We start from the raw sequence: 24,167 nt of genomic DNA on the forward strand, positions 1-24,167 counted from the left end.
CTCCAGATGAATGCAGAATCGTTTTCCCTGGTGTTGCCGGCTGCTGTTGATACCCTGCAGACATTTCCCGGGTTGTTCCAGCAGCCAAACGCGAGTCTAACCGCAGAAAGCCGCCTTGGACGGGGGCTCTTTGAAGGCTCCCGGCCTAGCAAGGAAATTGATTGCCTTCTTATTTAGATAAGCAACACTGGAGCTGATTTTAGGTTTCTTTGAACATTTTTGTTTATGCAATATTGTAAGGCTGAGGGTGTATTAAATATTTACTGCTTCTCTGTTGAGTGTTGTACTTCTGCTGCAAACTAATGGGATACACAGATTGAGGAACCCTTGGATACTTGCAGTGCAGCAGAAGAAAGCCAGTAAAGGGAGAAGTTTGCTGTTGGATAAAATTGTTCTTTTAATAGTTGTACAGAATGTAGCAGTAGATTTTGAGTTTTCATTGCACTGTGTCAGGGTCTCCATTGGATTATTGAGGTAATGATAGAAATGGAAGGAGGCTGATGCACTGGTAAGAAATGGAGGGATGCTTGTGGACTGGCAAGAATGTATTTTTGGAGATGTTGTGCTTAGTGGGCTTGAAGTTATATGTTACTCTGCTGTTGGGCCTGTAAGAGAAAAAACTCAGTTGAAGATCCCGTTTACTGCTGCTGGTAACTTTCTCAAAATCTTTTCAGTTGAAGAGCGTGTGCTTCACCTCTGCCTTGGCCCAAAGCTTAAATTCAGACTCCATGGGTTCTTTATGTGGGTCTTCGAATCCTCACTTGTTTGGCCAGTTAGGAAATTTTATTTTTTATAAACCTTGCAAAACTGGCAAAGTTGTAATTTCCCCAGGGTTAAGGAGTGTTTCATGACTGTCCAAAGTTGGCTTTTAATATACAGCACCCCCAAAATCACTCCATGTTGTCAGAGAACAGTATTATGGAAATAGATACAAAGTGCTTTTGTTATCAAATCTTATTTTAGGATAATATAATGACATTGATTTTAACATCTTCAGTAGCGGTGAATTTCTAAATATATGTATATGCTTTGTATCAGTAGCAAATGCAAGTCAAAATTATTGACTGAAATCACTTGAATATGAAGGGAGGTATACTTGGTCACCTTGGAAGTTTGCAGGGTGTTTTCAGATTTATAATTCCAGTATCTTTGCTAATAAAAAAATACCACTTTGCTCTTTTTCAACAGAGTCTCACCCATGTCCTCCGAAACCAGACCCTGCGAAGAGCTTGTCCAGTTCTCTCAACAATTTGACTCCTGCTAAGTTTACGCCTGTCATTAACAATGGATCCCCAACTATCCTGGGAAAAAGAAGTTACGAACAACACAATGGAATGGATGGTAAATATTTTTCCACAAAATGTATATTGTCTGTATAGGCTTTTCCTTCTGCCCTTTCGGTATACAAAGAGATGATGTAAACCCACAGTCCTTTATATAAATTCCAAGTTTCTTATTCTTGAGGGAGGCTATTTTTTCCTGTTGTACAAATCGCCTGTCCCACTTCTCCTTCTGGGTGAGACACATGATGTGGACTGCCTGGGAGGTGCATGCCCACAAAAGTCACTGTGCTAGTGGAACTCTGCCTGGCTTGGCCAATCTTGCAACTGGGATAGTGAAGGAGAAACTTGAGTTTTTAAGTTAGTAGTACAAAGAATAGCTTAATAGCTTTTTCCAGTGATGTTTCCTTTTTCTTTTGAGGTTTACAGCTTTTTAACCTGTAGGTAGTAGCTATGCAGTTCCCAGGTGGCTTTCTAATGTGTGGGTCACCTGGCTTTCAGCAAAGCTACCAGGGGCTGCATGGCCACAATAAAGGCAGGCTGCTGCTTAGCTGAAGGAGGCAGAGGAGCCAGATCTGGCATGGCATAAACTTGTTCCTGCCTTGGAGCAAGTGACTCAACAGGGAGGGAGAGCTAGACAGTTTTTCTCATTTTTACCTTTAATTTTAACTTTATATGTAGCTTATCTGAAATATAATTACGAACATTTGATATCTGATTGTGTTTTAACATTAAGAACTTTTAAAACTGCTGCTGTTCAGGTTGCTGATGTGATGTTTTTCTCTTTTCTGTTCACTTGTGCTCTATCAGGCAACATGAAGAAGCGCCTGTTGATGCCTAGCAGGGGTAAGACCTTGAAGCTGCGCTCAGCTTATGCTAGGAGAGTGATTTTTAGTTTCATCTGCTGGCTTGTCTGTGCTTTGTGGCTAATGAGTCTGTGTGCACCTTCTGTGTTGATGTCTAAGTGTTCCTTGGGTAACCACTTCCACCCATGGTTATGCTGTTCACCTTTCAGGCTTTTCACGTGCAGGCGACAAGTCGTACAACCCTACTGAAGACACAAAATCCTGTGTTCATAATTAATTACTAATTCCTCCAGTTGACAGAGCAGTCTTCTAGCAGTTCTGTGAAACTGCTGGCAGCTGTGATGGTTGGTTTGAAAATAGGTGTTGTTTCACTGACTTTTAAGAAAACAAAGTTTCACGGATCTCGAACTACTTCGAACTCACTCTGACCAAAAGAAATAGAAGACAGTATTTACATCAAGTCTCAAAGTCTCTGTATTTTCCACTGAGAGTGGACAGTCTCACTGGTGAGAGACTCTCTTCTCTGCTGGCAGTAGAAGACTATTTTCAAAATTTCCACTGCTTAAAAATTAATCTGTTCTGAGTACTGAACAGACCTCAGAAGCTTTCATTCGTGATAATGCAGGAAATGTATACATGATGTCACTTTACCAACTTCAATGGAACAAACCCATTTTGAATATTAGGCTAAACAAGTGTCATTGTGAGACAGGCAAACACAAAAACTTAAGCTTACCTGTTCCCATGAGCTGGCCAACACTGCATGCCCTGATGTTGAGCTTTGTGATTAATGGCTGAGGCAGCGGATGGTTACCAGTATTTACATGCATGCATATATGAGTGCATGTGGAGAATACAACAGTGAGGACAGTGGTTGTTCTACTGTCTGGCTGTCTTTGGGAATTTATGCCTTGATACCACGTTGCTGAGTTTTCATGTGCTTTGTAACTTGTCTTTTGGGAAGAATAACAGAGCCCTGCTGCCTTGGTCAGTTTTGCTTCCTTGGAAGCTTTGTCCACTAATGAGGGATGTAGATGAAGAGTAGCTCATTGAATTTCCACAGCTCCCAGTGACTACCTGCTTATGGGCATGGCAGCTGCTCCCTGCTAAATGTCCTCCTCAGCAGGAGGACTGCTGAGTCGCTCAGCAGATCATGCACTTGTGAAGCTCAAAGGAGGGAAGTAGAAGAACAGATCCTTCTCTCAGGAAGGCTCTCTCTGCACTGAGCACTGGACTTAATAACCCGAGACGATTCTCTGGAAATGGAGGTTTCTTATTTTAGTGTTCCAAGATACAGAACACTGCTCGTATAAGTATTTTATTAGATACATTTCAGTCATAACTGTCGCTGAAGCAGTTTGCAGAAAGATTTTGGAGGAGTACCTGTTCAGGCTCCTCAGAATACGTGTTTCTCTGAAGCAGATGTGTGTAGGTCTCCCTGAGCACCTGCTGCTTTACCTGCTCAATCTGTTCTCAGCCAGCCACTGAAATACTTGCAGTAATACTTGTCTCTGTAACTGCTAGGTAGGAGAGTAGAGTTCAGTCCCAAAATCTGTTTACCTGCTGAGGGAGTGAGTGTTAACTGAATATTTTTGTGAGCAGTTCAGCTTAAACTTGTTGGTTGAGATTTATTTGTGAATGTAGAATGTTTGCCACGCTGCAGTTTGACATCTGAAATACTTCCTGACCCTGGGTTGCTGGAAGCTTTGCCAAGACAGGGAAGGAAGGGAACCACCTGCAAAGAAACAAAGTTTAAAGAACTTGGATCGAGATCTGCTGGGCACAGGGAAACAGATGGTGAAAGTTTGGTGGATCTCTTTCTGTCCTGTTCCCATTTTGTGTGTTAGTGCCCCTTAGCACAGGTTCCCAGTTGCCTTGCATGTGAGCTGGTGAGCCTTGCTGGCTGGTGGGCATGGCTAACACTGGTTTCCTGCACCATACAAGAAGTGGGATCGTGGTGCTGAGAATGGAGCCATATAGGTTTATAGTCTGGGAGGGCTGTTGGCAGGAAGGGAGAGGAAGAGCATGAGTTGAAACTGTTCAAAAGAAGCAGCAAATAGCAGTGAGAGTAATGAAGCCTTTTGACCGGAATTTAGGAGCCAGCGAGTTACTATAAAAGGATAGAAATAAACCCATCTATCCAGAATTCTGGATTATAACTGACCTCTAAAGTAGAAGGAAAGGATTAATGAGGGTAAACTGAATTGGTAGAACCGATCAGATTCTGCATTTACACGGGTCCTATAGATACTATGGGAAATTGTGGGGGTTTCTTTGTTGTTTTTTGTGTTTCTCCTCTCCCCTTAGTGATACCCAGTGACATACTGGCTTAGGTCACTGTAGGAGTGTACTGCAAAGAAAAGCTGGTGTTCCAACAACTGCACAGAGGCTGAAAATACTATTTCTGCACAAATTTAGGTGCAGGAAGACACTATATCCACCTATGTTGAAGTAGTTTTCAAGGAGATGTTAACCTACTGCAATGTTGGATGGGTTATCCAGGTTTTTCTGTGCTTCCTGCTGCTGTGCTGTGTTGGTGGCACCTGCAAGGCACCTTACAGTTTGGACAGGTCACTGTGTCAAAAGTCTCTGACAGGTGACAGTGGACAGCTGTTGTGGTGGGCTTTAGCTGAACTCTCTTTGCTGGTGCTGGGCTATTACTTCAAAAATCAGAGGAGAAGTATGTACACTGTCAAGTTATGGCTGCTTGCTGAGCTGATGACATGTGATGAGTTTGTAAGGCTTCCTCATGGCCAGGTTGTAAAGCAATATATAATCAAGAGATTTATTTGCAGGAAATGAGCCAAGTAGCAGCTTGTATTTTTGCTAAGTGTAAATCATTAAGATCCATGTTTATGCATGGTAATTGCTGAATTTTAAGGAGTACTTCAGGTTTTTCCTTTGGAATTTTGTTGTTTAATTGCTTGGTTTTTTCTCTTGCTACTGTAACTCCAGCTAAGTAATTTTAACTTTTCTTTTTCTGACTCATCTCTGCTTAACCCTTGAGACCTTAACTTTTTCAGGCTTTGAATATGATTTGTCTGGCCAGGCATCTTGAGTTTTGACCGGTGCCTGAATTCCAAGTGCAGGAAAATATTCTTAATCTCATCTCCTCACTACCTGCACTCTATTTTATAAGAAGGGTGTAGTCCTTTCATCTATTTTGTTTTCCTCCTCTTTAAATCATCTTGGAGGCATCACTAGGCGTACAGTGCCCTTCCCAGCTCTCCTTCAACATTAGATTAGCATGGACAAATTGCTGCAGGATCCTATTTTTGGAGCATGAAAAGTACAAGGAGTCCCCTAAGCTGTCAAATACAGTAAGATTTAAAAAAATTACCAGTTTATTGCTTTTTCACTAATGTTCTGGAGCTTGACTCACAATCTTCACCATGAAACTTTCCCTAGAGAGACAGAGAGGATGTTTTATGTTCTGGAACCTGTTTACTTGATTCCTTACACCTATCCAGTGTGGGATCCATGTGGTACTTGTCTATGCAAATTCCTGCTGGGGGAAGGGAGGGAGCATTGTTAGATTTTTATTTTTCTCCCCTCTCTTTTATACCATGTTAGCTTTCATGTAATCAAATTTGTTTTTCAGGGTCATCACATGCACTCTAAAATTGGCAGAAAGAGGGAGGACATGAATGAGTAGCTGGAATAAAGGGAAGGCTTTTCCCAGCAACAAACTTGCATTGATAACATGGTAGTGGATCGAATGCTGAAAATTGGAGAGGGTTTATAGAAGAGCTGTGAAAACGGTGAAGGGACTGGAAAACACACTGTATAATGGAAAATGCTTTTACCAAAGTGGAAGTTGTAGATGTTTGTCTCTGCTGACAGGAGCAGCAGAAGTATAATAATAGAGGGCTTTTTGTCTAGCTGGGAATCTAATAATGAGCTGCAGTAACCAGAAGGTACAGTAGAAAAATTTTGGCTGGAAACAAGCTGCAGATTTTTGAGCGAGGTTAATTAACTGTTGGAATACCTTGCTTCTGCTGCTGGGGATTTCTAAACCCAAATGGAATGTCAGTCCAATTTAACGTATTCTGGTTCATTGTCTCTCACCTCGTTTTTGGGAAACGTGAATGAACTTCTAGAAACTGAAGCATTCATCAGCCTAGCATGGCTTTAGTTCAGTTATCAAGAGATGAGCATGACAGTGGAAAAACTGTTCTTGAGGAGAAACCAGCTGTTGAAGTGGGAAAGTAGGGAAGTTCTGTAACATCAGCTATGTGAGGGACCAGAATTATCTCAGAGGTTTTTTTCCAGCTGACTTAGACCTTGCAGAAAATGCATCAAAATTCTACCTTTATCAGCAGTGACCCCAGTTGTCCTTCCAAAGCTGAGGCGGGTGTATTGGTTTTTTAGTGAAAAGTGCTATACAGGGGGTATGGGGCAAAAGTCCTGGCCTTAGCTGTTGATATCCAAACCACAGTAATGCTGACTCATGACAAGAGAGAAAATGTTCAGTGTTTTTTAATGGAATGACTGTTTCTTGCCAGCAACAGGGAAGAATGGCAAGTTGCTTGAAAAGCTTGTGCCTGTGCAACTTCCTTGCTTTAGGTTATTTGACAAAAGTACTGATTATTTTTGAGAATTTTACCTACGATTTTGTATTCAGATGTTAGGTGAAATTTTTTTCGCTTGCCTTCAGTTTAGCCGTGATACTGTGTTTAGTTTCTTTTGGTGTTATGGATAAAGATCTGAAATGAAATCAGCAGATGGGCATCATGCTCTATGGATCAGCTACTAAAAACTATTTTATCTAGGAGCAATGGGATGGAGTAAGGTGCAGATGTTGACTGAGAGGCGAGTGTATATCCCAAGGCAGTGGTAGAGAGCAGGTGTAATTAATGTGAGAGGAAATGAATGTATAACAGTGCAAGGGCAGAATTGCAAAGTCCCAGACAGTACAAAGCCTGAATTTGTAATTGAGTGGAATCTACCTATGTGACGCATATCATTCATATATATATATATATACACACACACATACACACACACACATACACACACACATATATGTATATGATGTATAATACTCCTAACTCTAAGAATAGTGAATAATTCAGTGCTTTCTAGTTTACATAGCTTGGATCAGCAAATCCTAAAGCAGTGAGGTGTGCATGGTTTTGTTGCCTCTTTTTAACCACTTAGTGTGTTACAGCCAGGCAGGATATATATGATGCTCTTTTTGGAATGCGAGTGGATAGTATTGATTGGCTCAACTGTGAGACAGATGGCAGCTCTCCATTCTCAACATCCTTGTCCAAGGGTAGCTGCTGACTTCTTGGAGTTGGCTGTCACTATCCAGAAAGTATTAGCAGGGTCCTTGAAGTACTTGTAGCAGGAGGTACAGCTTTGCATGAAGAGACACATCTGTGAGGTGGTTACAGTAAGTTAGTGAGACCTGTTAGACCAAGCATTTTAGGAAATGCTGTCCAAATCCAATGAAGTTAATATGCAGGGGTTAGTGGAAAGAGGTGGGTAACAAACCAATACTTACTCATCCAAAATTAAAGCCACTCTTTGCAAAATCTCTCATTTGGAGTTACTGTGTGTTTAATGTTGTCTTGGGTTTATCTGTGCAACAGAGAACTGTGATCACTTCTGTGTTTCTTTACAACCAAACCAGTCTGTATATCTCTATTTGTTGCATGGGGCTGGGCTGTATTCTGAACTACATCAATCTTTCCCTTTTTTAACCTTAAACCTTTTTTTTCCTTTTCCTTTGCCAATCTTGGTAGGAACTTACCTAGGTAAGTAAATTGCAAATTTAACATTGTTTTTATGTACCACAGAATTTGAAGGAAATGTTAGTCTAGGTGGTGTTTGGTACAATTTATGTTCTGTTCTGCTTGTTGCACTTGCATTCCTGAAAGTTTGTAGCCTCTGATTGTTAGAAGGTGGACACTCAATCTGCTCACAGCAATAACACACTCTTGGTAGTTATAAGAAAGGGAGGGGTGCTAAAGTGTTCTTGCAAGCTTGCAAAAAGTGTATGTATGTATATGTCAACACACTGAGACTGCCTCAAGTGAACCAGTAACCTGGAATTGAAATCCTTGTTCATCAAGCCTCATTCATGCATGAACTTTAATATTTTTTTTCTAGCTTGCTCACAAATATGATACTATTGATGTTTTTGTTACTGCTGGGAAGGATGAAATCCCAGGAGGAGGATTCCTTTTGGAAAAGGAACATGCATATAAAGAGTGTATGGATTTTTGAAAGGAATGTATTTTAGTGGAGTAAAGTTGCTGGTTGTGAAAGTGTACGTGAAATTCTCTACATTCACTGTGACTGGAGATGCACTTATGAATCTTGCTGCATATTGCATGCTCTGCATGATACTTCTCGTTGGTAAACAGAAGGTAAAAAACCAAAATGCCATCTGACTGAAGTTAGTAACTTTGCATAAATATAAATTTAACAACTCCAGGTTGTGTCCAGTGGCTGGAAGCTGGGCTACTCTTCCTCCTTGGTACTTGGGTCAGTTTTGTACAGACTTGTGTCGAACTATGAAATGGACTGTAAATATCCAGCAACAGCGTTGTATGTTCACACATGGAAAAGCACTGGAAGGTTTCTACCCAAGCAGAAAATTGTCCATGCTTCAGCTTCTTGAAACTTGCTGTAGTAACTTCATGGGAACATCCCTGCACTCCAGCCTGTGCTGGGCATGCTGCCGAGGGTTTAGGCTCTTCCGCTTCTGAAAATGGCAGTTGTGTTTCGTGTGGTGTTGGCAAAAAAGCAGGCAGAAACTGAGCAGTGGGAGTGGTTTTTGTATGCTGCCATTGAGATGCTGAGGTCCTCTCTCTGGAGTCGCAGGAGGTGGGACTGGCTCAGCAAAGAGCATGTTTAGTGTCAGGCTACCAATGGGAACAGATGTGCTGGTTTGCTTTCCATTGGGAAATGAGATTCCACCACTTCACTCGATGTTCTTGGGTGCCACCTATCCCCTCCTCCCTCAGTGTGCTCTTGGGGTGGTGCTCTAATTGCTGCTGGAAGTTTAGGTATTCTCTCATTCAGAATTTTTATTTTAAACAAATCTGAAAGCACGAGATTCAAATGAAATGGAGAGTGTTAGAAAAGGAACGGGTTGGTTGACTGAGAGGTAGTTTCCCAGTAGCAGCAGACTTGTGTTGCTGTTTGTGGTAGTCTTTCCCCACCTGTGCTTCCTTAGGTGAAAGTATATTCATCTGCAGCTTTGATACTTCAAGAAGAAAGGATCATTAGGGCATAGTAACCTGCTGGACTGGTTTTCAGCCAAAATCTCTATGATTGTGCTTATGCTTGAGGAACAGTTCTGAGGTCTTTGGCACTAAGTTGTGGGGAGTGAAAGCCTGCTCTGAGGGTGTCGGTTAATCTCTGTACAGGGATTAGATGTTTTATTACCATTTCAGTAACAATGTAGAATCATCTGTGGCAAAGGACATTTATGATTCTCTGCAGCTATACCTTCAGTTTGTCTTCATTGTTTCCTCTGGTACTTCCTCTTTATTTCAGAGACTGGCAGGAGGAATTGGATGTCAGGAGATTTTCTGGGGCCTTGGGTTCTTTTCAGTGCTATGGAAAAAGCCCTCAAACATTTAATCTGGAGTTTTCAGAGTATATTTCAATTTCTTTGGCCGCAAAAGAGCAGAAGACCTACTTACAGGCACAACTGTAGACCTTTACACTTTGTGGTTTTAAAGGTTTGGTCAATCCTAAAAGCTTCTTTTGCTGTTTGTATATTTCTGTGTCATTTGGAGGAGGTCAGTGTTGTTTCTGATGTGGAGCTGTGTAAATTCAAGCAGTTGGACCTTAGATTATCATTTTAGCCCCCCAGATGATCTTCTGATGTGGATAAGGTGAGGTTTGCCTCAAAACTTTCTGCCCCATGGCTTCTCTAGACATTCCACCATAAAATAAAGTTGGACAGGTTTTTTTTCTTGGAGAGGAGCTGCCAAAACTGTTGTATTCTGCTGCTGATTTAAATTCCTATGCTGTCTTACTTTTAACCTGCTTGTGGATGCATGTGTGTGAGACATCTCTCTCTCAAACCTTGATCTGTGAAAATGGAGCAGGCACGTGGGGCAGGTCTGAGTCTGAGATGGTGAGTTACCTGTCTGTACCCTGATCACCCAGAGACAGAGGATTGTTTTAGTTTGTAGAGGTGTCTGCATCTCACAGACTTCATCTCTCGCACAGAAGCCACCTTGTTTCCAGATGCATCCCGTTGACTTGCCAGCTGTTCTGCAATGGGTTACAGATGTTGTGCTGTCTCTCTGCATCTCTTTGGTGCATAAAAGTTGCTCATTTAATAGCAGTGCTTTGGCTTCATATGCTTTTACTGTAATTTTTTTTTAATTGCCAAGTGAATAAGATCTTTTTAGTGCCTGTTTTCATTCTTTCAGACTTCAGTTATCGAAGTGTGACTAAAGGGAAAATTCACGGATTAATTCACTAAGATTAACATGCTAATTGATACCTTACTGCTGTGATACCAAGAGTATAAATTGTATTGAAACTGTAACTTTGTTTTGTGTCCTATTTTACTGGAGCAAAAAGTTGTCATGGGCAGCTTTATGCTAGAAATGGCAGATTGGGAGCGAGGTGTGTACCCGTTGTTAGCACTGCTTCTCTGCTGTTTGAGGGCTCTGAAGCTTTGGGGCTCAGAGCAAGCAGCACTTCTGCTTAGCCTTTGCTCAGTTTGCATCTCTCACTTCTCCCCATGGAATATTCTGGGTTAATTGTGGTGCTTAGGAATAGCACTGTTTACTGTCTGTCATACATCCAGCAATAGTCATCGCAGCAGCCACGTATCAGCTGCTTCTGTAGCCCAGTCTTTTTTGGCATCAGGGATGGTCTTTGTACAAGAAAAGAACTGATCTGGACTGCAGTTAAAACAAAATGTGTGGCTTCAGTCCAGGGACTAGCATCAGTTGATTTACATCTCTCAGAGCTCCTGTGAATGGAGAAAACATTATCTTTCAGTTATGGAAGGGGGAAATAAAAGACGAGTGCTGGAGCTTAGCTCTTAAGCTGACAGATTCTGGTTGCATCCTGCTGGCTGTGCTGTTTCCCAGCATCCGTGGAGCTCTTTGTCCATCCATCTCAAACGGCTGCTCACAGCTGTGTTTTGGATGCAATTGCTGCTCCCATGTAAAAAGGAATGATTATCTGACGCCTGCATTGCCTTTGTCAACATCCAAAGGTTGTTATTGGTCTTTTAATTTGGTGCCTGGTACATCTGTCCTACAGATTTGGTGGAAATCTTTTTGGCAATTACTTCTCTGTGGATACTTAAACACAAAAATGCAGCAAAAACTGAAACCATGTGTCTTCCCATTTGGGGTAGCTGACAGCATACAGCTACACAGAATGCTAAATACACTTGATATAAACTGTCGATTTTAATGTGGTGTCATGATACCCAGTGCTCAGAAAATGTCCCCTGTTCCGCCTTCCTCCTTCCTGATACACTGCTGTGGCCTGTGTTTCCTGTCATACCTGATGCAAATACAGTATGTTTGGTGTTACAAAGGAGAACCTCAGGGGACCTGTTGGAATACGGACCATGAGCTGGACTCTTTGAAAAGTTTTGCTCTCTCATCACAGCTTAACTCACTGGCAGTGGGAGGGTTCAAAGGTCAAGCTGTGAAGCTTGCTGTGAATGTGAATGCAGAATTCATAGTGGTACCTTCTGCAGCCAGTGACAGCATTTGCTGATGCCTGTCGTGTAGTACCTGTTGGATTTGATGTACTGATTGTTGGTTCTCAGACAGAAGGGGATGAGAAAGGTTTGGTGCACGGATGTTAATGAAATGCTGTTTCCTGAGAGCGTGCATCTTAGAAAACCAAATAGTGCCATACCATGCTACCTTACAGCAACACATCCTTCTCCTAAACCCCCAGACCTTTGTTTGTCCTGCAGGGTCTCGTGTCTGCAAAGTGCAGTTCAGTGCATGCACTGTGGCAGTGTGATGGGGCACCCCATAGTGCAGCGAAGCACCTCCTCAGACCAAGCTGCTGTGCTCGGTGCTGTAGGGTGCTGTTTGTGTTGCTGGGGAAGGGCTTTGTTTGGTAGCTGGAGTCACTGTGCTCTGTGGCTGATGGAGCTACGCCTGTGGAAGTATTTGCTCGTGGTAGGTTCAGCAGATACGCTCTGTTTGCTAACAGCTTGTAGCTGACGTCTGAGCCGAGGGGTTCCCAGGGGACCCCAAGGAGGATGGAAAGATTCTGTTTGTTGCTGTCCTGACAGTGAATAATGCCTTCCACCTTCTCCTCCTTGACGTCAGTAAATTCCTCAAAGTAAAAACAGAACGTCAGATTTTTCCCAAGACTTGGGGAAAACCTTGGATCTGAAAGAGGAGGTGTACTTTTTAGTGGTAGTTTGAAGAAGGTGAGAGTTAACGGAGAAAAGTCTGGGCGAAGGGAACGTGTTTGTGACTTGGGGCCTCTGCTCTTCAAACCATGCTGTTAAGGAAGCTCTTTTCTCAGACACTTTTCTAGGATGGGAGAAGTTAGTTCAGTAGACAGCTCTAGCCTTAGCAAAACAACACAGTTGCAATCATAGCTGCGTGTGTTTTGATTTTGTACTTTTTTCTGTCTTGGAAAAGCAATGGTCTTACCAGCTCTATTCTCTTTCCTGTTTGTTAGGTCTGCCTAACCACGGACAAACCAGACAAATGGTAAGAGAATGTTCATTTAACCAAAACAGGGAAAAGAAGAATTATTAACCCGTGCTAGATAGAACACCCCATTAAACCGTAGTGCTCACTTCCACCTTTGCTGTTTGCAGCTGGTCACATTTCCCAATTAACTGAAAAGTTAAAAAAAAAATAAATTTCTTTTTGGGCATACGAAACATCCAATTGGTTAAATACATTTTAAACCTCAAATCTATCTACCTGTTCATCTACAAATGAGATCCTGTTTTGAATGGAACATTTTGTTTCTGCTCATGCAGAAACTGAGTGGCTGTTTACAGCAAAGTTTTGGGATGTGTTTCTAGGTGGAATGTGTTTCCCTGCAGGAGAAAGGTTTAAATGATGGAAGGTTTGTTTGGAAAACAGGGATTTTTGTTTGTTTGTTTGTTTTTTAGGAAGTTGGTGTGCAAGTTGTCTGCTGAGAATGCTTGTATTTTATGTTCCTTTTTTTTTTTTTGAGTAAAAATTATTCCTAGCCTTTCATCTATTGTGCTGAGTTTAATAAAGGACAGAAGCAAATAGCCAGTCTCAGTGATGTGTCTCTGGCAAAATGCTTTCTCATGAAATTCACCCCAGTGTGAAGGGGCCAGTGCAGAGGCTGTGCATCCCCTTTGGCCCTTACATGTGGCTTATGGGAGACAACTTCAAGCATATTTCCCCCCCACCCCCCAAATGATCTTCTGATGCTGATAAAGTGAGGTTTGCCTCGTTAGCTGAACTGTCACAATGCATTGGTGTCTGCAGAGTCCCTGTGACACAGGTTAGTCAGCAGCAGGTGTGACTGGTGGTCACTGAACAGCGATCACAGGCATTATTAAATCTGACAATGTTCTGGGGTAGTGTTTAGAGTCCTGAGGGGAGGCTACAACTTGAGCATGCCAGGCTGCTTGTAATAACAGAGTATTCCTTTGGTTTGTTCCTTGATCTGAAGTGGTAAATTGTATTCCTCCATGAATTCAGCTTAATTTTGTGTCACTGAGGAGACTGGCTACTTGTTTGTGTCTGCTGAATAAACCAGCTCAGAGCAGTGGGAGAAATCTGTGATGACCTAATACTTTTCAGGTGTTTTAGAGTGAAACTCCCAGAACTGTCTTGATTTCTGGTTGCCTGATAAAATGTGCTACTGAATGAAAAATAAAAGGTCTGCATTTCAGGATGTATCATTTGAAATAGATTTCACTGTGCAGGTAGAGAAAAGGCAACCTGGAAGGACAAGGGTGCCCTTTCTAGGTATTTTCAAGAACGTTTTCCGGAGTTGCTCTCCTGTGTATGTTGCACATGTGGAAAAAATATCCTTTGCAACTTCAACAAAAGGATTTTCTTGGAGAAGCCTGGTGGAGGAAAAAAAAAAAAGCCATCAGAAAAGCTTTTATTTGAAACCTTTTGCTTAACAAATGCCAAATCTAAAAGCAGTTGTTGAAGTATTTCAGTGGTCTGCTGTGGTGCCGAAGTTCTCTTGTTTCACATGGAGCTGGGCAACTAAGAAATTAAATTGTTATTGCACTCATATGCAACAGTTTTAAAGAGCTTAGGATTTTAAAAGGAGGGATTTTGTTTGTTTAGCTCTAAAGCCCTGATGTTCTACAGGAAGCAGATCTTGCTAGAGCAGTTGATTAAGGCTGGTCAAAAAAAAGTCATCTATCATTTTTTATTTTCTCCTCAGATAAAAAATGAAATAGATGCAGGGTTTTGTTGGGTTTTTTTCCCTTGGTTGTCAGACTGAAGTTTTCCCTTTGTAAGTCAAGGTGTTAAAATTTGGTTGAGCTTTTGCAATGACGTGATACTTAAGGATTTGAACACCTCACGTCCCCACTGTTCCTTCTGGGGTGGATCTCCCAGTGCAGACATCTCTGACTTACATGCTCAGTTTCCCATTCTGTGGGCAGAAGGGGAAGCCTTGGTGCATCTGGGGAGATGGTCTGACTTCAGATGAATTAAATTTATACCAGGACATTTTCTGACCAGCTTTAATTTATTCATATCAAATTTTCTGGGCCTTCATTTTGCATCTTTCCCGACTGTTCAGTGTTACTGATTTCAGTGGGATTTCTCAATGTGCTAATCAGCTGGAAGAGGGGCAGCAGAACTGGACTTCAATGATCAAGGACAACTGCATTTGAGAAGCTTAACACTTTTCTCCCTTTCATCTGCACCTCTCTTAATAACAGTTCATGTTTTTCCAGTTGAGTCAAAGGGGGGTTACTGTGGGTCTAGAAAATTATGCCTGTGTTCATCCGCAAAGCAAAAGTTTTGTTATTGGAAATCTGTTATGGGAAATCTGTGGTGTTCAGTAGTAAAAGGATTTTATTATAAAAGATTTGTTTTCAACAATGTATTTAATTCTATACTATCCTCATTAAATATTAACCTCCCTAGAACAAAAAGGATATGGGTAAGTTTAGTACCACAGAATAACTGTAAATACTGATTTTTGTGTTTGATTTGCTCTGTAGCTAGATTTCCTTCCCTGAAATCAATAGAGTTGCTCTAGATTTATGTAGTAGCTGAAATCTTAATTCTTATGCTCAGTCTTTTGAACTTGATGTCATCTTTCAGACACAAGCAACAGATTATTGGTAATGCCTGCCATTTTATTATTTGTCCTGTCGCTGGAGTATTGCTGTCCTATTGCATATTGAAGGTGCCTAACTTGTATTGCTTGTGAACAATTGCTTATATGTGAATTCTGTGTTCTGGGCCAGAGGGGAAGTATTTTATCATAAACTCTCAACAAGTTACCCGAAAACTTTAATTCTCTTTTCCTTTGAGTGCTTTTCACATGCTGCTGCAGGTTTGTTGCAGTCCGTAACTGTGCATTTTTATGTATCACGTTAGGGACCAAGCCGAAACTTGCTGCTCAATGGGAAATCATACCCAACAAAAGTCCGATTAATTCGTGGTGGATCCATGCCTCCAGTGAAAAGGAGGAGGATGAACTGGATTGATGCACCAGACGATGTTTTTTACATGGCCACTGAAGAAACCAGGTAGGAAACATGGTCTTTCAGAGGATTTAAGGGGAGGCCTTTTGGTTTGTGGGTGCTGCAGCTGATGTTGTGGTTAGACAGGGATCTCGTCAGCAGATCTGTTGCTACAAACTGAAGGCAGAGACCACTGCCAGTGTTGAGGTGAGTAAAGGCTGGGAAGTACCTCATCATGCACTTGCATTCCAGAGAGAGCAGATTCTTCTTCTTCCAGAGGAGTTACTGTAAGAGATGGGCACAAAGGGGAGGAAGACTGGGATGAGAAGTTCACCTGGTTCAGACCCATCACTTCCCATGGAGGTCCCACTGCAGTGGGACAGGATTGGGGCCCCCTGGCTCACAGGTGATGCTGTGGAGCAGAGCCACCTATACACAGAGCTCTGCGTGCCCTCTTGCATGTTGAACTCTCCTGTATTACCTTTCAGAACACCTCCTAGTGTGTCTGGGTACTGAAATCTGCAAGTGACAGAGGGTTTCCGTGGGCTGAGTTGACTCATATCTTTGGTGGTTTATATTTGCCACCACTAGTGGTGAGATTTAGCCCCGCAGTGTCCTCCTTTGATGGTACTGCTTCTACTAGTCCCTCTTGTTGCTCTGCCCACAGGATAAAAATAGCAAAAGAAACTCCTTGTGTGAGTTTCACATTAAACTCTGTTTACAGACTGCTGGCAGAGTGGTAGAAGCTATGTGGCCTGATCCCTAATGCAAATGCTTTGTGTGTATGTTCCCAGTATTATTATTACTAGGGAGGGAGGGAGAGTTGCTCCTGGGTGTGGTGAGAAGGCTTGTGTGGTTTCCTCCCAAGAACTTGATGTCTCTCTCCTGGGTGACCTTGAAGAAGGTCAGAGCAAAGCTGCAGCCCTGCTTTCCAGCCTTCTCTGAGAGCAGAGGTGTCGTCTGGCTTCTGTCATGGTCTGAAGCCTGCAGTTATCAACACTTGCAATATCAGTGCCCCAACAGCAGAGAAGCACTTACCTTTCTCTCCAACTTCTTGCAGAGATGGACCTGACAATTACTGGATGTCTGAGTCCTTACAAGTGACTGAGGAGGTCAGGAGTTTTGAGTGCTTTGTCTCTTCCGGTACTACTAATTTGGCACTACTCTGAGTATTGATTTGTTCAGCATGAAGTGAATAGTCAGTCTTGATATCCCCAACCTCCATCTTAGCCTGCAAAGCATGTCAAGTGTCTGTGGGCCTAGTACCAACGGTGGGCTTCATAGACAAGCTGAGACTGGTAATGCTGGAGCTACTAACCACTGATCTATTGGATCATCAGATTTCAGGGCAGGAAACACCCTGTAAGAACTCAGAAGAAACATGAAATAAATTTCCCTGTCAGACTTGATCCTGTGGACACCTCTAATGCAACTATGCATTTCACACCAGCTCATATCTTGACCATGTCTTTCCCTTCTTTCTGCGCCTGCAAGGTGCTGTGAAAGAAAGCAGTGGGGTTCCATATATGATTGAAAATTAAGTGAAAGAAGTTTTTAATTTTCAGGGGAAGCAGTTTCCTTATTCCCGTTGCCATCTTGCTTTGATAAAGAGGTACTAGAACCCTGTTTCAGACCTGCAGCTCTGGCAGATTCACATGCCATTTGTAGATGCAGGCTGTATGGTCTCTGATTCACTCCTTAGATGCTCAAGGCTTATTTCATAATCCTACATCTACGAAACACTTCTTGATATCTTCATCATCCAACCCACGTGAAATACTGCAGGTGTGTGGTAGCAGTGTGTCAGTACAAGGTCCTGCCCTTTGACCTGTACAGAACAGTGAGAATATTCATCAAGTGTGGTGTTGGTCGTGCAACAATTTACTGTAAAGACTCGGAATCATTTGCTCATACAGAACCACTGACACGGGAAAGAGGAGTCCCACAGCAACCAGCACATCTCTAATGAAAATCGTAGTTCAGCGATAAACATCAGCTCAGTAAGATCTTATCTCTTCTATTTAAAAATAGAGAAAGAAAGAAAGAAAAGAAAAAGAAAAAAAAAGTCTTCTTTGTCTGACAGCCTTGCTGCTTAGCTGACTGATGAGTGGTGAAAGGAGATTTTTGGCAGCCTGTTAAAGAGCAGGGAAGCCTGAGCACTGTAGCATTGTCAGCGGCACGGGTTTTCTGTCGGGCATTTCACCTCTAACTTTTCCCTGAACCATCTGCTGCATTCCAGTGTCAAGAATGTAAGACTTGTTTGTGAGCTCTGAAACAATTTGAGCTTTGTGTTGGCTCCGTAGCAATCAATCTAGCTGCAATATCTGCATATCATCCTCCAGCTGAGGGTCAGGCTGTGTTCTCAGTCGCAGAAAGTAGGTTTTTCTGAAGTTTTACATGCTCCCTCCTCCCCTTTTTGTGTAGTGCTGTTGAGAACGGTGCTGGAAAACTGGATGGCTCTGAGGGAGTAGTTTGAAAAGCTGGTCGAATGAAAGGAGTAAGTTTCTGCATTCAAGCCTCACAGTAAGGAACTTGGCATTTATAACTTATGCAAGTGGAGGCAGCAAGTGACCTGATCAGAATCTAGAACTGCTACAAGACATGTTTCAGATGGTGGCGTGGCTAAGAAAGCACATGGGGGTGCTGCAAGGAGCTCTGCTGGCTAAAAGGAGATCAAATGCAGCCAAAAAAGTCTTGGAAAAGTCATTACATCAAGGTTTTATTTTTTTTCTCCCCCACCATCACTTTGCCACCTTGTTCTCTCCTCTCCCTGTGGCCTTCCAACTTCAGAGAAGAGAGAAAGAGGAACACTGGGCAAACAAAAGACATTTCTGTGCGAGTGTAAGTTCTGTGCAGCAACTTGTCTTGTTCAGTGGGCAAAAAAAACAAGTGAAGACATGACCAAATCTGACAAGAGCCAATTCAAAATCTTCAGCTGGATTTGATGATTTGTCAGTTGTTGTGATGCTAAGGGTAAGTTTTACAGGAGAGAAGGACCACTTTCTTCAGCAACCATCGTATCTCAAAGACAGAAATCATAACACAGGGATAGGCATCAGCTCAGTAAGAATGTATCTCTTCCATTGACAAATAAACCAAACCAACCAACCGAAAAAACCTCAACAACCAACAAAAGGGATTTTTGGTCCCAGCAATGTTCACTAACCAAATTTGGGGGATAGATGGCCGAGATGTGAACTGTAAAGCCCTTCTCCTCAGGTCTCATGCTAAGCCAAAAACTCATTCCATCAGGAGCCTGCAAGGGAAGGCAGTGCTGCTTTATCAGACCCTCCCTGTTGCCCCAGTTCCTCAGCTCAAGGTACTGGTGCACTACTCTTGTGAATATTTATTACTTTCCTCTCTAATCTCTATATGCCTTTGACCACTACGACATCCTCTGTAAAAGAATTCCTCATTCTCATTACACAGTACATTTTTTAGTGTTGCAGGTTTTTTGATTTTGATGGGGTTTTTTTGGGGATACTTCCTTTAGGTCTAAGCCTGGTATTGACAAAAAGAAACAAGCAGTTATTCAGTATTGTCTCTGTCTAACTTATTTTGGTAATTTTAAAACTTTGGTGTATCCTCTCTCCCTTTTCTCTCTCTCTTTTGCTTTCTCTCCATATGGAAAACTGCTTCCTGCATCTGATAAGACTTGCTGCCAGTCTTGTAACATATAGGGAAATCCTTAACAAATGCAAGATATGAATATTGCCCATTTTTGGGATGGGCATACATAGTGTGGAAGAAATAAGAGGAGGAGACATCCTATTAGTGTTCCCAGCGGGGGGGAAAGGCTCCAGTACTGGTTCACTGGTTAGAGGCTGTCACGGAGCAACCCTGCACAGCTCAGCCTTGAGGCACAGCTCCATGTTGTGCTGTGGGTTTCCAGGAGCTGTGTGCTCCTGCTTGGGGCTGAGGAGCAGCAGAGTGCTCTGCATTAGCAGGTGGGAAGTGACCAGCGTTGCCAGAAGAGGTTTGGTTGTAACTTGGCTTTATAAATTCACACAAAGCTGCCTCCAGCATGTCCGACTGATGAAAATAAATTCAAAATAAATCGGTGGTATAGAAACAGACTATCCCGACCATTTCACATGCTATATTCACAGCAGTAGACCCTGGTGCTACAAGGCTGGACCAGAATGCCTTCTGCTCTGAGGGGGAAGGATTCTGGAACAGAGTATGCAATTTCCTCATCATTGAGGGGTTTATAATCAGAAAACCTAAGTTTCCCAGGGAGGACGTAGCAAAAAGAACCAGAGTCAGCCTACCCCGGTAGCGAGCAGCCCCTGCATGTGTAGGCCTGGTTTCCCTTGGAGAAAGGGAGAAACCTGTGCTGCCTTAGCATCCAGTCTCTGTAATCCCTTCCTTTCTTCCTTACTGTCTGCAGGAAAATCCGCAAGCTGCTTTCCTCCTCCGAAGCCAAGCGAGCCGCCAGACGCCCTTACAAGCCTATTATCCTCCGGCCCATCCAGACAGTGCAGCTCCGCCAGCCCATGAATGATGAACCCATAATCATCGAGGATTAACACACGCTGCGCACGGCGGCGGATCTGCCCCACAGAATCTCTCCTCCAGTATCTACTTGAGTTTCTATGGCTACAGCATTGAACTAACTGTTGAAGAGAGGGAACTTTTGAGGAACTGTTTTGCATCTTTTAAACCCTTAAAAGGAACTCAGCCCTGCTCTGAGCCTCTGACCACAGACTGCTCTCTCTCTGTCTCTCTCTGTCTTTCTCTCTCACGCTCTTTCCTTCTCTTTTTTTTCTTTTTCCTTTTTTTTTTTTTTTTTTAATTTTTGGTAGCCTCTTTTCCCTTTTGCTTCTACCCCTTTTGTAGACAGGGGGAGGGAAAGTAAGTTTAACTTATTAAGAGAATGTGGACTAGTACTTTTTAGCTTTGTTTCCTCTTCTGATGTACGAAGAGCTAGAACCCTTCATTTTGTGACTGAGCTCTCATTGCAAAGCCATTTTTATGAGGCTGTGTTGTAAGATTTTTCTTTTCCTTTTTTTTTTTTTTAATTTTGTGGACGGTGCCATTTTTTTATTTCATTTATATTATTTCTTTTGTAGATAAATTTCCAACCTTTAACTGCTATTTGAAAATAGGAGCTGAAAGCCAGCCCCAGGTTCAGCCAGTTTTCTTTGGTCCTGTCCCTTCTGTTTTTTGGATCATTTTGCACAGCCGGTTGTGCTCATGCACAAGACAGAACCAACTCAGGCTGAGAAAGGAGTGAGCTAAGAACTGAAGAACCTTGCAGAACATTACACTAACGTTGTGTGCAGTGGAGGCCAGGCTACCAGAATTAGGTGTCCTTACTGTAGTTGCTCCCTGGGAGATGTGGCCCGTGGCATTTCTCCCAGTAACCAGCAGTTTGTGTGCTGCCTTCTCTATGACACCTGGAATCCTACGTGCTGTTAGGCCACCAAGAGCCAGCAGTAGGCCCAGCAAGTGTAATGAGTTGCTTTGCTCTGGCTCCAAGAGTCAAGTACACCAATGCCCAGGGACATTTTGCTTAGAACTCTGAACCTGTTTGTGCATCAGTGCTTTTGGACACGTTTCCCAGGATGAGACCTGGTTTCTCTTTAATTGCATTACTGTATGTTTCCCATTTTGAAGGGACTTTGAATTACAGATGGCTTTTCATTTGAACACATTGTGTCTGAAATTAAGTGGTTTTTTTCCCCCTTGACATTTCTTGTGTTTGAGGTTTCTTGCATCTCTTGAACTTCTTATGTATTTGCAAGTCTGTATCATTTCTTTTTCATATGTCTTCTCATGGCAGTGCATTTGCTGAATGCCCTGCTTGGTTTTGAAAGGATGTAAACTATCATTTGCAACTTGTGCTGATCTGTACATGTACCTGCCTCAAGCAGACACAGCATGTAATAACCCCCAAGTCATTCCATATGTGTCAGCGGTGAGATGAGCCAAAGTTGTATTTGGGTTATCACAGTCCAACCGTGATTCTGTGCAACTCTGCTAACCTGCCAGGTTAGACGGAAAGGAATCCCCACAAAATGAAAACAATTCAGTTAACTTTACTTAATAAACCTGGAAAGTGAGCTTTTGTGAAACATCTGCTTTTTGTCTCTTGTGAAATAGCCGCCGCAGCTCGGGGACCATCTGCCTGGTGCACGCACCTCTGCACCTTCCTTCCCATCCTGGAGCCGTGCTCTGCTCTCCAGTGTTTGTGCATCCCTGTGCCACTGGTGCTGTTATGTTGTACAGGGCAAGAGTCACTCACAGTTTGATTCCCCTCATGTGCAGTTTAAACATTTCCAGCGGTTCAAGCTCCCTCCTCAGCATCTCCCTCCCTCCTCCTCTGAAACGTGGCAGCAGATGCAGCGCCGGGGCTCTGAATGAGCCTTTTGTCCGCAGAGGCTCATGTGTCCTACTGCTCAGGGCATGACTGGCATGTGGCAGAGGGAGATCCCTGGAGGTCAGCAACCCAACCCGGGGGCAGTTCTGTCATTCTGTGTTGCTACGGCCGGTCCTTGCTGGGATGAGCGGCGCAGGCTCCATGTTTGGTCTTGTTTGCTGCTCAGCAGTGGTAGGATTTACTCTGTGGCTGTGAGTAGCTGTGCAACTTGGCAGATGTAAGTGTATCCTATATTACTGGTCATGTTTCCTGTCCATAACTTAGAAGTGGAATGGAACAGCCATTCCTGAAGGATATGCTAATCAGGAAGGGCACAAGCTCCAGGGCACAAAAGCCTCCAGGGCAAGGCACCAGTGACAATTGGCAGTTTTACTTTAGTCTCCATCAATCTTTAGGATTAACCTTTTGTACATAAGAAACATTGTCAGCTGCAGGAAGGTTTTGTAACGCTTTTCTCTGTGAGGGAAAGCTCTCATAGGGATTCCTTCCTGTATCAAAATGAAATCTGAATACATCACTTTGAAAAACTCCATGCCCAAGTTGGCTTCAGCCCCTCTGTGGTGGGATTTTTAGCCAATGCCTCTGCGGTAGCAGAGACCTGTGCTCTGCCTGGGGCTGGGGCAGCTCTGACACCCTGGTGTGCCAGAGTCTCTGCACTGTGATTCCTGGTGGATGAACTATGGATGAGCCTGGTGAGAAGCGGCTCCAGCTGCACCGAGGGCTCAGGAACCACATGGGGGTGCCAGCCCTGCAGTTTCCAGCAACTTAAAAGCTTTCTTGGAGCAGCTCCAGAGATTGCTCTGGGAACAAGTCCAGGCAAGGAGAGAGCATGTCCTGTGCTGCCCTGACTTTGAAGGATCCTTGTGTGTCCTTCAATAGGGATGCTGTTTTTTGGCATGCGGTAGCAGACTCCACTGCCATGTGTTTTACTGGCTTATGTTTGTACCAGCTTGGGAGGAGGGGTTGGAAGATACCTTTAGCAACGGAAGGAAAATGCTGGTTCTTGGGAAGTGCAGTGAGTGGTCCTGCCACTGACCTATCCAAGCCTGAGGCGTCACTCTCTTAAGCCGACTGCTGTCACTAAGCCTCTCCTGTACCAGCCTCTCCTGTATTCCCATTCATGTTCTGTAGCTGCAGGAATTGCCTGTAGTTATTCACCCTCCTGCTCTAAGCCCTGTAAAAATAAAAAAACATTCATACAGCTGGGGTACTGTCCCATTTTCTGTGTCCCTTCTGCCCCTTGCTTCTACCTCCTTAAGAGCCCCTGAGGTTGTAGGGGACACATTCTGCTGGGAGCTGCAGTGAGGGCCAGGCAGGAACTTGGGTGCATTAGCTCCATGTGCAGAGCCTGGAGTTTGGAAGTGCTCACCTGGAGCAGGTCAGGTCTACCACACGTGTGTCCAGGACCGTAGTAAATTTTGCCACATGCATTTGGGTGTTTCCCTTCAGCCATGTGTCCCTGGCATCCCCATCTTTCACTTGCCTTTCTTGCTAGCAGACGTGGGAGCAGGCATGTCACAGGCTCAGCTCTGATCCCTTGGAGAAGGCTGTGCTCCGTGCTCACGTGGATGGAGCGTGCTGGCCTCCAGACTCAGTACCGTGCTTGCAATTTTACAGGCTTAAAAGAAGCAGGAAGCTGGTCAGGAAAGTATTTAAAAAACAAAACAGAAATCCAAACATTCCAACAATATTTTATGCCAAAATGCTTTTGTTACAGATTTTGATTTTTTTTTTTGAAGTTAACTGTGGTATTTTGGGAGCTTTTTTTTTTACGTTGCATTTTGCATTTTACCAGCCTGTCAGTAGCAGCTCCCTGTGATCTCTGCTTTTGCTGCTGTAACATGAAGGCAGCGCCCTGACTGTAACAGCACTGCTGAAACAGTATGAAAAAAAGCAAAGCATGACCAAAACTAACAATTCAGAACCTGGCATTCCTGCTGTGGGAGGAGGGCTGTAACCGGGACACTACTGGAGAGTTGTAAAGCAAAATACACGCTGAAATTGCCTTTGAAATGGAAATTTGGAGACGGTGCCAGCTCTGCTGCGGGCTCTGGCTCTCAGAGAGTGTTACACAAACCAGA

The 24,167-nt window shown here is 43.2% G+C and overlaps 1 protein-coding gene across 4 annotated transcripts in view; it reads left to right on the plus strand.

Moving 5' to 3' along the window:
- MTA1 (metastasis associated 1) overlaps window positions 1-21,781 on the plus strand; it is a 77,132-nt gene extending 55,351 nt beyond the window's left edge. Inside the window, exons 16-21 of one of the 4 annotated variants that reach the window (XM_029962241.1) lie at window positions 1,189-1,341; window positions 2,091-2,126; window positions 7,837-7,848; window positions 12,734-12,765; window positions 15,619-15,770; window positions 20,095-21,781. In XM_029962241.1, coding sequence (XP_029818101.1) covers window positions 1,189-1,341; window positions 2,091-2,126; window positions 7,837-7,848; window positions 12,734-12,765; window positions 15,619-15,770; window positions 20,095-20,233 — 524 coding nt within the window. In that variant the 3' untranslated portion in view covers window positions 20,234-21,781. The remainder of the gene's footprint in view (window positions 1-1,188; window positions 1,342-2,090; window positions 2,127-7,836; window positions 7,849-12,733; window positions 12,766-15,618; window positions 15,771-20,094) is intronic. The other 3 variants (XM_029962242.1, XM_029962244.1, XM_029962243.1) reach the window with 3 other exon arrangements.
- The last annotated feature ends 2,386 nt before the right edge of the window (window positions 21,782-24,167 follow it).

This window comes from Manacus vitellinus, unplaced genomic scaffold, assembly GCF_001715985.3.
Source record: "Manacus vitellinus isolate BGI_N305 unplaced genomic scaffold, ASM171598v3 scaffold_44_pilon, whole genome shotgun sequence".
NCBI lineage: Eukaryota > Metazoa > Chordata > Aves > Passeriformes > Pipridae > Manacus > Manacus vitellinus.